Raw genomic sequence first — 16,079 nt, 5'->3', positions numbered from 1 at the left:
AACAAAATGTATTTAACCATGTTCCAGCAGCATTGGTCAGACTACACGCGTTTCCGTCACCTCTCAGATACTTCCGCCTTTTGGTGTATTTGGGGGGTTCTTGCACTTTGATAGACCACCCTCCGCAACAAGCTCAAAACTTCACCAATCTCCATTGAATAAGTTCTGGTGAACATTCCATGTTTATCCAACTTTCCGTTACAACCCAAAGTTCATGACTCTCTATATCCTACAAACACCGCATTATTTAATTACTACTGCACTCTATCAATATCAACGAGGGGTTGAATTACGACAAGAGCCAACTGATACTCTCCACTAAAATCAAGATGGAATAGGCTTAACAGAATTAGTGCTGAGAGCTTGTTTGGAAAAAGAAATCTATCTTGCCCCACTGTCATAACTGTTTATACAATATACGCTCGATTTTTATCACAATTGCTAGACGGGGAAAGTTAAGTGCTCTGTATTTCAGGTAAGATAATATTGGTTCTGTAAGCAAAGTGCTAATTTGCAGTTTGATATAACGTAAGACTGGATTCAACAATTGTACTTTGTCTCACAGTGAATGTGAGCATTCATTTTTAGCGTCACAATCAGTAGGTGAGTTCAGTGATCACCAAAATTAATAAAAATAACTGTCTGCCGGGTGGGTGCAGATTGGCTTTCCTAATGGGTTGGGCGTGCGCGGGTATGAAAAACCCCCACAGTTGCTGAATAGCACACTGTACACATTCTCAGCTGAAAATTGCACAAACTGCCTATAGTCCTTTACTGAGTCAATTCTTTTGCGGCTGTAAATTGTAAAGGAAGGACAAGGTCTTGTGGGTTTTCGAAAGCAAAGAAACATTTTTTTTTGGCTTTCTGGCACTTGATACTATTTGTTACCATGGCATTTCACAGACTCCCCAAAGTACACTGCCAGTGTGAGGTAAGTGTTACGTCTCGTTATTACGAGTTCCCAACAGTATCACGGAACAAAGTGACTGTATTCACTTTGTTCCGTGATACTGTACATAGTATATAGTACATAGTATATAGTGAATATAGAGGGAACAAAAGAAGGGCAGATTCAGAGAGAGCCAGCCTGACAGCTGGATAATGATACAGACATGGAAGCACAAAAAGCACTATAGACCATGCCATCCTATCACTAACACCATAGCAATACGGAGAAATCGCCCAGGTCCAACACAATTTACAATGCGTGATGCTTTACACCATGAGAGTCTTTTTTTAACATGGCTTAAACCCAAACTGACATTACATTACAACAGTGGTATGCAGAACAGTATCTCTGAACACACAACGCGTTAAACCTCTAAGTGGATAGGCTAGAGCAGCAGAAGACCATTAAGCAAAAAAAATGTTAAAAGTCTAATAAATATCTAATAAAGTGCTCAGTGAGTGTATATGCTGAATGTGTAACTATATTTGTAGAAGTTGTACATTCCACAGTTTTGGTTAACAGGGCACACATGCTGAGTAGGGTACGACAGCTTTTGACAGTAAGTCATTTACGTGATGAATGTTTTAATACTATTTTTGATAATGAAGAATGAAAAGTGTTCAACTCTGAATCCCAAAACATAATAGAGAAGAAAAACACAGACAGCACTCTCTAGAAAGTTTTTTCAAAACTATTTTGGATAGCATGTCATATCCGACTATATTTCAGCTCAGGATGGCAGGTTATACACATAGGGCTAAGATCTTAATTTGCACGCCACCTCCTTTCACGCCATGGTAATGTCGAATGTAATCTTTTACATTGTCAGGCTGATTGTCAATCTCAAGGGAACATGATGTGACCTGTCAGCCAAAGCAGTAAAAAATAAAATTCTATATTCAAGTCAATATCCCAGTTTTCATTTTGGGAAGAAAAAAAGAGTCAGTAAAGAAAATAAAAATATGGTCATTTCTGCTCAGGAACACAATCATCTTGCAATTTTACATTTTCAGACACAGACACACACAGACACACACACACACACACAGACACACACACACAGACACACACACACACACACACACACACACTCACACACAGACACACACACACACATACAGACACACACACACAGACAGACACACACACACACACACACACACACACAGACACAGCCACACACACACACACACACACACACACACACACACAGACACACACACACCTGTATGACGGCGCTGAACCAGCATGTGTTGCCCACGTTGCGCATTCCCACGGGCCAGTCCTCCTGCCGGATCCAGTCGGCAGGGCTGGAGGTCTCTCCCGACGCCTCGCACCTCCTCCTCTTCATCCGTGCGGCGTTCTCCTCCGCGCTGACCTCCAGGGCCCTGGGGCCAGCCGGGGTGAGGGCCACGACGCACAGGAAGAGGCAGGAGGAAACGACAGGTGAGGCCATGAGGGTCACCCACTCAGAGGAACATCCATGCAGATGTGTTAACCTCGAAGATCACACTGGAATCCTCCTGCTAATGAGGGACACAGGCTACTCTTTCAGCTGGAAAGCTTCTGCATGTCCTCTCAGCATTATGCACAGTAGAATACATACACATCATGGAAGGGAAAAAAATACAAATAATTTAATGATGAATTTACTTGCTGCACATATACCTCAACAACCACTAGGTAGGTATTTGTCACCTGCCAATGTTGCAAATTTTACTTTGGAGCATTAAACTCCGTGGGATATGTTTCAACAATGCTAGCTTCTCCTGTCCTCGGTCATACGACTTTCTGGAGGCTACCTATACACACAAAGGCCGCTTATACCTGATAAGCTCTATTTCTTCTGCCTGGGCATTTTGGGACTCTTGCAAGCTCAGCTCTATTGCCGTCTGAAGGTCATCCTTAGCCCCACCTGGGGCCATGTCAACAACCTCTGAAACATTACAAAGGTAAAGTTAATGAAAATAACAAATTTGCTCTTTTATGAAGCAATTTCATACATATATCTGGTCCATACTCCGCTAATGAGAGACTTTGAGAGACAGGGAGCTCACATACAATATGTAAGAAGTCACAAAGCATAACAATAAGCATAACCATAAAATGTTAAGAATGTTTATGATAATAATGTAATCATAAGTTATTATTATTATTTAAATTATCAATATTTTAAATACGGTTCTGTTACATTCCCAGTAATGCCAACATCAGTGCCAACTGTTTCCTCTGTTATAATTTCACACAAGCATCTTCTCATTGGTCCTGCAGGGGACCCACGTTTCTTGGTGACCCAGATGCCCCCCGTGCCGTCTGCAATGGTGCTCTCCTCTGGCACGGGCCCCTCCTCAGACTGGGCAGTCAGCAGGCTGATGGCTCTGCTCAAGTCTCCTTGGCTGGCCTGGATCACAGGAGACGAGCTCAACATATAAACACCAATACAAGACCCAGACAACAGAGAGACAGACAGACAGGCCTGCAGACGCTAAAGTCCAGGGACATGTTCAGACTGCTAAACTCAAATCTCTTGCTCAGAGCTGCTTAACACCTTTTTATAAATGACATTTTTGAAAGGGACCCAAGGGTACGGCCAGTGCAGAATTACAACACTATTATCCTGTTTCATGGAAAGTGACTCTCACTTCACCGGTGTAGCCCTGATTGACCGGGGAATGCCCAATCATGCTTGATCAAGGGCATGCCCTGCCAAATGGAACTACACCATTGCACGAAAAACCGTGGTATGCTAGTTCATAAGTTGATGTATTCTTCAAGGGTTCCAATTGTATCTGTATGGTCAAGCTAGGACCGTACTGTCCTCTCAGGTCCTCTTCACACTTATTCCTGTGTTTGATCTGCACTTCATTGTACGTCGCTCTGGATGAGAGCGTCTGCTAAATGCTCTGTAATGTAATGCAATGTATTGTATGGACTGAACATTACAGTTTGAATATCAAAATGAGTCGCAGGCAAGTTGTATGGCTACATAGCGTATCCAATGACTTTATACATACAATTGGGGGCACAAATCACACAGTAAAACTGCGAAGTGTGTCACATCTGAGAAATGTGACACACACAGCAGGAGAGGCTACTTTTAGATGCAGACTGAACATATCCCAGGATTCAATCTGAAATACATTGCAGTTTACTCCTCAAATAACTCCTTGAAAACTTTGATAACTGATTTTAAGTTTTTTTGGGGGGTGGGGGTTTGGTTTTTCAACAGACATTATCCTTGACAAAATAAAATGTAAAAACCAAGTAACAAAACAAATTAAGTTTCTCAAAAACGTAGATAAATAAATGAAATGTACCTTCAAAGCTCCCCACAGAACCTGCAGATCCTGGACGCCGGTTATTTCTCTCAGCTGGTTGATCACCAACTGGGTCTAAAGACCAAACATCCCAAATCAGCCTAATAATGCCACACTGAGCTGGCTTCAGTCTATGAAATGTAATGAGTTGTGTGGTTATGAATAAAATATAATAGGGAAATAGATACAATTATTTCTTTATGATTCTCAACTGAATTTCACAGTGCCAATTTTGACTTTTTTGAAACAAAGTGACCTCTATTACATTAAAGTTTTGTATTGCTGTTGCCTTCAAAAAGGCTGTGAAAATGTGTTTCTTTGATTACCTTTATTTTAATTGTTTTATTATTTATTAACATAAAATCGTATCCAGAGTGACATAAATACTTATTTAACATAATCCATATGATACAGCTAGATATTTTCTAAACCCTTTAATGCACAACGTGGGTCAAAAGTGACCTGACTCAGTTCTATCATATTATCTATATCTTTGCATAGTTTGTGCATCAAAGGGTTAAGCGATTTACTTTCTGAAGCAACGGTACAAAAACAGTGACTCGCCTGGGAATCAAACCAGCGGCCTCTCTTAGAGTCTCCTCACTGGCTGCACCACATGAATGTAACTAAAAACCTCAAGACGTGTAACATGAACGTAACATCTGATCACAGCCGAACAGCTGAAACTGACCCCAGCTGAAACATCAAACGCGTGGCATATTTGTAAACAGAGTGGCCACTGGGGCCACTCTTGCTGCAACTGTATTGGAAAGGGAACTTGCGTCCATGACGACTCATATTAACAAAAGTAAGAAGAAAATATATGGACCAATTAAGATTAAGAGAAGCAAGTAGACATGTGTGAGGTTATATTAAGCCTAGGGTAAGGCAGGTGGAAATGTCACAGCCAATCTGCTCACTGGGCCTGAAGACAGCTAGGCACACTGGCCTGGAAGGCGTGAGACATATATGGAGAGCTGGAAGGCCCATGGTGCTCTGGTCAAGCGCTATTTTTAGCTCCTGATACAGATAACTTCTGTGTTTATCATTCCCCTCACCATGCAGCAGCTCGCTGACTGACTGACAGAGACACAAGTCAACTCAAAAAACAACATCTACAATCATCTGTCGGGACAAGTTAGCAGAAAGGAAATGTCACTTTACGGTATTTGTGGACTCGAATTATTTTGTGGACTCCGATTGTTAAGGCAAATCCAAATCTCAAGTCTTACAAATCCCAATTATAACAGGAATAAAAAATGTATTCATGAAAATGTAATTTAATGAAATCCCATAACGTATTTAATAAATTGGCAACTAATAATTCAATGAGTAATCAAGTCCTATACTTTAGTAAAATACTTAATATTGCACACTTCTGCTATCCTTCATATTGTGGCCTTAAAGCGACAGTACACATCCCAAACGACATTCCAAGACAGCAGGAATTGCCAGATTACAACAACAAAACTTTGTCTAGTAATATAGATCCCCTTTGCTGTCATGTGGTTTCAATTGTCAAGCGACTGAGCTGTGCATACAATTGCCCTGATATAAATCACTGTAGTTGGAAAGCAAAATAATAATAATAAAAGAAGAAGAACATATTTTACTGTCTCGTCTGTTCACAAGTGTTAGTTTTCTCTGGCTAACACGCAGCAGTTTGTAATGGTAAACCATTCAGTAACCATAAATAATCTGGTCGTGCATGTGGCCGCTTTGCTGTGACAGATGAACTCGCTTTGGCATTTGGGGCGCAGTTGTGGGATATCGGACTGTCATACAGTAGGCTACAGTACGAAGCAACTTCAGTAATTCAACAACAAGAACGACCATAAACATTACGATGACGTGTGGACTGTTTAACTGATGGTTTAGCTATTTTTAAAGTTTTATACGTCTTTTGTTTTGGATGTTTTATCGACTTTGGTAGCAACTGGTCATAGCCTACATTAAAGTCCAGTAACTAGAATTTACATATGGAGACTATGGATAACACATTTGACACTTCGAGTATCTGTTTAAACTGTTTTAACTTTAAATGTATTTTATATCAAACAGCTGGTGGATGTGTTTACAGTTGACACATGCAAGAGTTTAATTTGACTTTAACACACGGCTTAAAACTTTTATCAATAGTGGTCCAGAAACCCGCATCTGTTAATGTGCTCACCGGATTTGCAGAGGTATCCCCATGCCCGCAATGTTGTTCAACTCTCATAGCTCCAGAGCAGATTCTTTCGTTTCTTTTTCCCCAAAAACCTGCACCTATTTCGGAGTCACGCCTGCTCCGCTCAACCGCCTCTCACACACCACAAACTCACACGCAGCAAGCGCGCACACACCATAAACACACACACGCACGCAGAGAGCGCGCTCTCCTGCCAGGCAAGCGCGATCACGACGTACCATAGCGGTACAAAAGGATGAGGTGTCGGTGATGATAACATATCGAGCGAAATAACCGAGGACGCAAGAGGCCGCTAATAAAATTGCACTGTGAATCACGGTGCAATTACAGAGTAGTTATAACCTATGTTATGATCTAAATAGCCTACATTTCTTCATGAACACCGACAGCTGTTATTAATTCAACTCTAACAGTGTTTATATGCGTCAAATTGGGATCAAATATAGACTACTGTGTGGCGGTGGAAATTATATTATTTGTATGCATATTCTTCCTGTAGCATTATGTAACCAGTTTTACTAACTAAGGATTATGTCTGACTCATATAATTGTTTCTTCTGAACAGATAAACGTCCCGCCGTCAAATGCTTGTTTTATCGTATTAGGGGGAAAAAACAAACAACAGTATGCTCCATTGCCACAATCCATTTCCCATTTCGGGCCAATATCATTTTACCATCATAATGGAAACTCAATACAGGAGGAGACCACAGTTTCGCGCTGCAGTCCACTCTCCGCTGACCAAGGGGACTAGCCTACTTCGCCTAACCCACGCAGAAGATTGCTAAACCGCTATTCACGCAGATCATATTATTTCAGTTGGAAAAGCTACACCAAACAGAAGCTCCTCTCAGGTGAAAACAGCGTTCAGGACATACCAGAGTTTATTTCAAAATCCAACATGTCGGTTACGACTTCTCTGCTTCTTCTTCTCCTTTCAGGTACGTTTCTGCCCACCTGTAGTGCACCCTTGGGACAAACATCCACTTCAAACTTAACCGGGTTCATGGCCTTGGGCCTTGTTCGCTGAATTGTTTTCGCTACCAAATGGGAGGAATTGATTTCAAGGACAGAAAAATCAATTATCAATTGGTGGCCGTTTCTTGCCGTTATAGCAAGATGCACACAAGCCAATCTTGCTACTAATGCCATGATATGGGGACTGTCTTAAAGCTGCATTCTGCTGTGCAGATGTAATATCCATTGATGTATAAAATGGCCACTGTGCAAGGAATATAAAGTTGTCTGGGGTCTGTATCTCATGCATTGTAAGTAATCCTGGATAAGTAGGTCTGTTTAGCATCATACTGTACTTCTGCTAATAATAACAATAATAATACCAATAATAATATAGTAGGTCATTCTCTATTTGCGAAATATATATTTGTACTAATTGTTAATTCCGGTGTTTCATGTTTCTCATATATGAATGGTATGCAATACATAACTGAGTGTAATGGGCAATCTGTACAAATCTGTGTTGTGCTCGACTGTAGTTCCTCAAGCGGAGCTTTTTCCTGAGAAGCCCCGGAGATCTGCTCTGAACCAGCTCACCAGAACTCTTCTCCGCCACTACAACTGTGGGGTCCGGCCCGTTCAGAACTGGACCGATCCGACGGTGGTGTACATCGATTTGATCCTGCAGTCCGTGCTTGATGTGGTAAAGATAATCTGCAGTTGTCTCCAGGGCTACATTTCATAAATTTCATAAATGCTTCAAGAACAACTTACAACTTAGCATAGCTATATCTTTACTGCTTTTTATGTGTATCTTATGCTAAAATGTTTGGGAGTTGTTATGTTTTGTGGCTGAAGGTGACCAGGGACTACGCCTGAAAAGTTGTGGCTGTATTTACAGGATGGGCAGACACAGAAGGTGACCACAAGCATGTGGTATCGTCAGGTTGGTGATTATTAATTTTATTTTTGTGTTTGGGTTGCCCTCTCCATGTGTCTCATGATAGGATTAATGGCTGGTGGATGTAGCTACATACCTGTATGGTTCATTTTCAGATCTGGAGAGATGAGTTTCTGGTTTGGGACCCTGCTGAGTTTGATGGGATAAATGAGATCTCCCTCTCATCAGATGCTATCTGGGTGCCTGACATTGTCATCAGTGAATTGTGAGCCTTGCAATTTATAATGATGTTTACATGATGCATTAGTGCTGAAGTATGAAAAACCTCTCATACACCATAGTACCCTTTTGACACTAGTTTCTAATGACCTCGAACCGCCAAACCCCAATTAGTGTCTTTATCCTTTTCCTCAAACGATTGCAATGAATTCATATTTTTTGATTATACATGTATGTGTGAAATTAGTTTTGATGGTGCAGAGAGAGACCCATTCACATCTGGGTAGAAGTAAGCATACCTATTGTAAGTAGGAAGTAAGCATACCTATTGTAAGTAGGAAGTAAGCATACATATTGTAAGTAGGAAGTAAGCATACCTATTGTAAGTAGGAAGTAAGCTTCCTATTGTAAGTAGGAAGTAAGCATACCTATTGTAAGTAGGAAGTAAGCATACCTATTGTAAGTAGGAAGTAAGCTTCCTATTGTAAGTAGGAAGTAAGCATACCTATTGTAAGTAGGAAGTAAGCATACCTATTGTAAGTAGGAAGTAAGCATACCTATTGTAAGTAGGAAGTAAGCTTCCTATTGTAAGTAGGAAGTAAGCATACCTATTGTAAGTAGGAAGTAAGCATACCTATTGTAAGTAGGAAGTAAGCATACCTATTGTAAGTAGGAAGTAAGCATACCTATTGTAAGTAGGAAGTAAGCTTCCTATTGCCTGGCAGGGGATTTTAGTGATGGGAAATGGGCTCAAACTGCTTGTATTTCTTTACAGATCGATGTCTTAGAATTTCAAAAATGCAATTGTTCTTTTCCTGAAACATTTTGGAAAATTTGTGAAAGGAGTAAAGTAGTTTCATTCACAGTGTTGGAGTAATTTAAATATTAAAGTCCAAACGCCCAATGGCGTGGGCTCTGGCCTTCGTAGGGTTAAGCAGTGTGTTAATGGCAGCAGCTATGCGACCAAAAGAAAGGGAGTCCGCGGTGTGCTCATGCCAGAGTCAAACATCTGTTTGATGAGAGTCCATCTGAGTCTTTTCTATAATACAGTGATATGCCCCACAATTGCATTGGTCAGTAAGGAGGGTTTTCATTGGTGGGGTATTCCTAGCCTCATCACTCACTAGGCCAATCAGGAACTTCTGATCTGCCTGAGCAAATTGTACAGTTCCCTAGTGCGAGAAGTGTCTAGCTAAGTTGGAGTATTTCAGTGTTAAGCTGTGGCTACTGGCCGGGAATTCTAAGAATGTGTTTGCTAGCACAGTGCTTTTAAAACTTGTTCTTGGTAAACCAACAGCAGGCTTGTTTTTGTTACAGCTAATATATTGAGTAATTAAGGCTGTTGGACATGTAATTAATATAATTTCAGATTAATTTGCTGATATTTAACACATTTTTCACAAATAGCTTTTTTATTCCAAGGGTCCACATTTTTAGCAAGTAGGATCCCACTGATTTCACCTGTCAGCAATCAAATCAATTGAAATTGTAACTTCTTTTTAAAGGAATAATTTGCCAGAAAATGAAAGAATTAGATCTGACTGATTTAAAGTACAAAGGGTATGAATAGGCTTTTTTGACATAATGCAACCTACACATATGTCTAGACAAGTTTTTTGTGTTTGTTTCAAATTGATAGGGCCGTGCAGCAATGGGTCAGGCTTACAGTGACAGCTGGGCTTTGGAAGCTGAGGGAGAAGAGAGTAGTGAATGAAATGCTGTTTAGTAGGGTTGTGATTGGTGATCTCTGCTGACTCCCCTTTTAGTGTGGATGTTGGCCGATCACCACACATCCCCTACATTTATGTGAACTCCTCTGGGACGGTGAAGAACTACAAGCCCATTCAGGTGGTGTCGGCCTGTGACCTGGAGATGTATGCCTTCCCCTTCGACAGACAGAACTGCACGCTCACCTTCCGCAGCTGGCTGCACACAGGTGATAACTGCAGACACACACACACACAGTATACGCACACACACACACACATGCACACACACACAGTATACACACACACACTTACACAGACATGCACACACACACACACACGCACACACACACACAGTATACACACACACACATGCACACACACACAGTGTACACACACACACAGTATACGCACACAGTATACACACACTTACACAGACACGCACACACATACATGCGCACACACACAGTATACACACACTTACACAGACATGCACACACACACGCACACACACACACACAGTATACACACACACACTTACACAGACATGCACACACACACAAACACACATGCACACACACACAGTATACACACACACACACACACACACACACAGTATACGCACACACACACATGCACATACAGACATGCACACACACACAGACACGCACACACACACACACACAGTATACGCACACACACACACATGCACACACACACAGTATACACACACACATGCACACACACACAGTGTACACACACACACAGTATACGCACACAGTATACACACACACACTTACACAGACACGCACACACATACATGCGCACACACACAGTATACACACACACACACAGTATACGCACACACACACACACATGCACACACACAGTATACACACACACACATGCACACACACACAGTATACACACACACACACATTATATGCACGCACACACACATGCACACATACACAGTATACACACACACACACATGCACACACACACAGTATACACACACACAGTATGCACACACACACACATGCACACACACACAGTATATACACACACACAGTATACGCACACACACACACACACACACACACACACGCACACACACACAGTATACGCACACACACACAGTATACACATACACACACAGTATACACACACACACACACACATGCACACACACAGTATACACACACACTTACACAGACACACACACACACACAGAAACTCACACACGCATGTACACACACACACACACAGTTTACACACGCACACATGCACACTCTCACACACACATGCAACTACACACACACACACACACACACAAATTCATACATGCACACACACAAGCGCATCTGCATGCCAAAATCCCTTCAGATACATAGGCAGACAGGCATGCGCATGCAGACACACACACACCTCATGAAATGAGACACATGTGCATGATGTAATGCCCATATATATGCAAACATACACACAATCATGCACATGCATATACAATCACGCGCGTCTATCCACATTATGTGTGCACACACATATGCAGACAGACACACACAGACACCACGCGTCTGCGTTTCGACACTCTGTTCTCCTCCTTCCTCTCCTCTGCCGTTTCCACCCCAATGCCCCATCAAGTGAACGAGGTGGACCTGGCCTTATGGAGGACTGCGGAGGAGATCTCCAACGACAAGAGGGAGTTCATGAACAATGGCGAGTGGGAGCTCCTGTCGGTGCCTTCCCGATACGAGCAACTGCACCTGGAGAACAGAGACTACGCCCAGATCCAGTTTAACGTGCGTAGCACAGCGCTTCCTTGGTGTAAAATCCAGCTATGACCAGCTTGCACTTACCAGCTTCAAAACATAGCTTGAGCTGGTCAAACCTTTTTGAGAATATTTCCACATTTTTAGCAAGTAGTATCCCACTGATGTCACCTGTCAGTAATCAAATCAATTAAAATTTTAACTGCTTTTTATGCGTTTTTTATGTGTTTTTATGTGTAGCATAGCACATGACTGTGACCCGGACGGTTAGTGGTCCAAGGCCCAGTGTAGCCACAATTAGATCAGTGGAGCTATTGGGCCCTTGAGCAAGGCCTTTAACCCCTTTGATCCAGGTGGATTGTCCCCTGCTTAGTTTAATCAACTGTAAGTTGCTTTGGATAAAAGCCTCAGCTAAATAACAATTATTAAAGGTACAATAGGTCATTTTGGACTTCTAACGGTCAGGAGAGGAATTGCAGCAACAAATACGTTCAAACCACAACACTGTTTATCCCACCCTTTCTCTGTGAACACGCTGAAGTTGAAACGCCATTGGCTGTGGCAATTAGAACCAATTTTCAACCAATGAGCTTGAATTAGTGTACAGCTATACCATGTTTTGGTCGAGCGCCTGCCCGTGAACTGCATATTATGAAACCCGAATTTAAGGACTATAAACACAGGCAGAGGGCAAGTCAACATGTCAGTGAGCCTTTTTCAATGAGAGGAAGGGATTTACAATGATATTGTGACAATATTTGAACTCAAAAATCTTACCTATTGCACCTTTAAATCATCCCGAGTTCCCCCCGGCCTCTCTCTCCGCTCGCAGGTGGTGATCCGGCGCCGGCCCCTGCTGTACGTGGTGGGCCTGCTCATCCCCAGCGTCTTCCTGATGGTGGTGGACGTGATCAGCTTCTACCTGCCCCCCAACAGCGGCACCCGCATCACCTTCAAGACCAGCATCCTGCTGGGCTACACCGTCTTCAGAGTGAACATGATGGATGAGCTCCCAGCCACGGCCATCAAAACCCCTCTTATCGGTGCGCCAGTGTCGCGGTCATCGCCCACTACCTGCTCGACTGATTCTCTACGAACAGCAGCAAAACGGGCCAACGAGTGTGTGTGTGTGTGTGTGTGCTGTTTGAAGATATTTCAGCAGCTAAGACAGATCTGTGATGTCGAACCCGTCACACAAATATGTCATAAACATAGAAGAAAGTCTCACTTGCTTGATTTATACGGTGGCTCATGGGAAGCAGGGAGCGCAGGGTTATTGGAGTGAATGGTGAGCCTGTAGCTCAGTGTAGATTCTGTAGGATAATGTGCGTTGCGCATTGCGGTTCACACGTGAATAGTCCTTTTGTCATCGTCCTCCTAGGCGTGTTTTTTGCTGTCTGTATGGCGCTGCTGGTCCTCAGCCTGGCAAAGTCCATCTTTGTGGTGAAGCTGCTGCACCACAACGAGGAGGCGATGAAGGAGATGTCCGTGTCCGCCTGTCTGCTGGACAAATACGGCTCCTCCAGCCAAAGCTTCAACGAGAGCTCCTTCACCTCCGTCAAAACCCTGGAAGACATGGAGCAGTGTGCTGGTGAGAAACATGCTTTCTGAAAACAAAAAAATCCAACACTAAATGTTAATGTGTCAGGTGTGTACACCCACCAAAAGGGAAGAGACACTTTGTGATAAGAGCTTTGTGGGTATAGCTCTGAAGTATGTTCACTCTCAGAAATAAATGCATGAAAAGTTCCTAAAAAGCTACAAAGGTCGCTTGGGTGGTACCAGAGCCAGGAATTTACAATTAATTTGTCCCTTTATTGCTTGGAACTTATTTGTACCCAACTTATCTGTACTTTCAGGGTCCATTTGGGAAATTTTATCCTTGAAGAACAGAAATGTATCTCCACTGTCACTTTATTTCTGAGAGTGTTTGGTGTGGGCTGCTGGTTAGATCACCCTGCTAAAACACTGTTCCATTGTGCTGATGTGCCCTGTGGTCTTTTATTGAATGCTGGCCATGCCAGGCCAGTCCAACGCCCGCAGCCTGCCAGCTGTTCCAGCACAGTCACATCAAAGCTGCCGGGAGACCAGGCCAAGCAGGGGATGCTTGTAGATATAGTGGCTGCTTGTCTGCTCTACCCTGAACTGATGTAGATGAGATGTTCCAAATCAGGATAAAAAATTTTTTTTTTTTTAAATCAAGCAAATAAATAAATGCTTGCTCTGTCCAAGCCACATCCCATGATCACTGACTTTCATTCTCACGCTGAAAAAGTGAATTTTGAAGAATTCAAACTTAAAATGTTTTAAATTCTTCTAAATTCTTCTTCAACTGGTCAGATGTAAACTTTTGAGTTTCACTCAACTAAGTAAAATTATATATATATATATATATATATTAGTTGAGTCAAATACATTTTTTAGATGCGACCAGTTGAAGAAGGAATTGAAAGAATTTTAAGTTGATCCAACATAGCATAACAGTTATTTAGCTGACACTTTTAAGTGATTACACCACCAACCTTCCAGGTCTCTCAGTGAAGCACCTTAGCCACTGGGTTCTAGGCCGCCCCAGTGTGGAGACAAGCCTCTGGTGTCTTGTCTTTACTCTTCAAGGGTTCAATTTGTATCTATATGATCGCGCTAGGACTCGGAACTGTACTTTCCTCTAGGGTCCTGAGCGTACTTGTCCCTGGGTTTGATTTTGCGCTTCATTGTACGTGGCTCTGGATAAGAGCGTCTGCTAAATGCCTCGTTTACAGGCTTTGAGCTGGACTTCTCCCCCGAGGAGGACTTCCTGTCTCTGTGCGAGCCCCAGGAGGGCACCCTGCAGCTGGAGAAGGTGCTGCAGGAGATGGTGTCCCTCAGGTACTTCCTGCTCCAGGAGGAGAGCGACAGCTCCACGCAGTCCGACTGGGTGGCGCTCTGCTACAAGGTGGACCGGCTCCTCTTCCGCCTCTACCTGTTCATCCTGTTCGTCTACACCACCACCCTGCTGTCCCTGTGGGCAAGCTGGGGCTCAGCCTGAACCAGCATCTCGCCAACAACCAGACCTGGGTCAGATACCTAATAGTGGTGGATTCAAATACAAGCTTTACTGAGCTTGTCCGTTGCATTGGGCACCTTTGAAATACTGGTTCTCTCGGTTGGCTGAGATGCACCAGGCAAGAGCAATCGAGCACAGAAAAGTATTTGAATCCAAAACAATTACGAATTTGACCCAGGTCTGCAAACAATGCCTGCATTGACGTACCGCAGGCTACAGCTGGAAGTGCCACCACAACAACAGTGTGTAGCAAGGGGGAAATAAGATTACAGATGTCTAAGTATTCAATAGGTACTACTGAGAAAATTGAAAAACAAAACTATAGGTTGCAGATGCTTTACTCCCGGAAGAAACGATGTGTTCTGCAACTTGGCTTAGAAAGTATAATGTGGAGTGAAATAAAGGATTTGTGCCATTGCTTGTGAGAAATGATTACTTCGCAGCACTATCTTTAGAGTATAAAGCTATGGATGAAAGAATAAAAAGAGCAGGATATAAAAGATTTTGTAATTTACATTGTGAATTACTTTCCATAACAGAAAATTATAGTTTTCTTTTAATCTGATTAAGGAAGGGGTGCCCACTGAAAAGCAGTTTGCCATTTCATTAAATCTTACATTATTACTTCTCTGTCATTGCTTAAGATACTTGTACACAATTTATTTCAGCAGAAATAAATGTTTAAACATTTAAATTGCAGACTCTTCTTGAGTGCGAGAATTGTTTCACATGTGAAATTCAGAAACAATGGATTTCACAGGATCAACTTTTTTTACCGATGTATAGAGAAATCTTTTTGTTTCAACATGGCTGATTTAGTTGCAAAATGCATAGACTCAATTCCTCTTGGACCAGTGCTAGACCAACCCTCTCACACGCCAGCTGCATTTCCGTCTTCGGAAATTATACATTGCCTGAAATTGCATCAGCAGCGAAGTCAAAGCACTACACAGAACATTCTGTTCCTTTATACAACGCCTTTCCAAGGGCATTTGGAAATGTGTGCTGCACTTACTGTAT

The 16,079-nt window shown here is 42.4% G+C and overlaps 2 protein-coding genes across 2 annotated transcripts in view; one reads left to right on the top strand and one right to left on the bottom strand.

Moving 5' to 3' along the window:
• usp28 (ubiquitin specific peptidase 28) overlaps positions 1–6,658 on the bottom strand; it is a 28,227-nt gene extending 21,569 nt beyond the window's left edge. The window contains exons 1-5 of the mRNA XM_061247984.1: positions 6,440–6,658; positions 4,267–4,341; positions 3,230–3,350; positions 2,777–2,885; positions 2,175–2,337 (exon numbers count right to left, since the gene is read on the bottom strand). Coding sequence (XP_061103968.1) covers positions 2,175–2,337; positions 2,777–2,885; positions 3,230–3,350; positions 4,267–4,341; positions 6,440–6,487 — 516 coding nt within the window. The 5' untranslated portion in view covers positions 6,488–6,658. The remainder of the gene's footprint in view (positions 1–2,174; positions 2,338–2,776; positions 2,886–3,229; positions 3,351–4,266; positions 4,342–6,439) is intronic.
• htr3b (5-hydroxytryptamine (serotonin) receptor 3B) lies at positions 5,347–15,635 on the top strand. The gene is made up of 10 exons (XM_061247986.1): positions 5,347–5,431; positions 7,277–7,398; positions 7,954–8,117; positions 8,316–8,360; positions 8,471–8,580; positions 10,301–10,470; positions 11,886–12,043; positions 12,846–13,056; positions 13,395–13,604; positions 14,776–15,635. Exons 2-10 carry the CDS (start codon positions 7,359–7,361, stop codon positions 15,039–15,041), a joined length of 1,374 nt encoding a protein of 457 aa, XP_061103970.1. The 5' UTR covers positions 5,347–5,431; positions 7,277–7,358; the 3' UTR covers positions 15,042–15,635.
• Positions 15,636–16,079: the final 444 nt, after the last annotated feature.

This window comes from Conger conger, chromosome 7 (genome assembly GCF_963514075.1).
Source record: "Conger conger chromosome 7, fConCon1.1, whole genome shotgun sequence".
Lineage (NCBI taxonomy): Eukaryota > Metazoa > Chordata > Actinopteri > Anguilliformes > Congridae > Conger > Conger conger.
The sequence above is the reverse complement of the archived record's forward strand: the minus strand, read 5'-3'. Positions and strand labels throughout refer to the sequence as shown.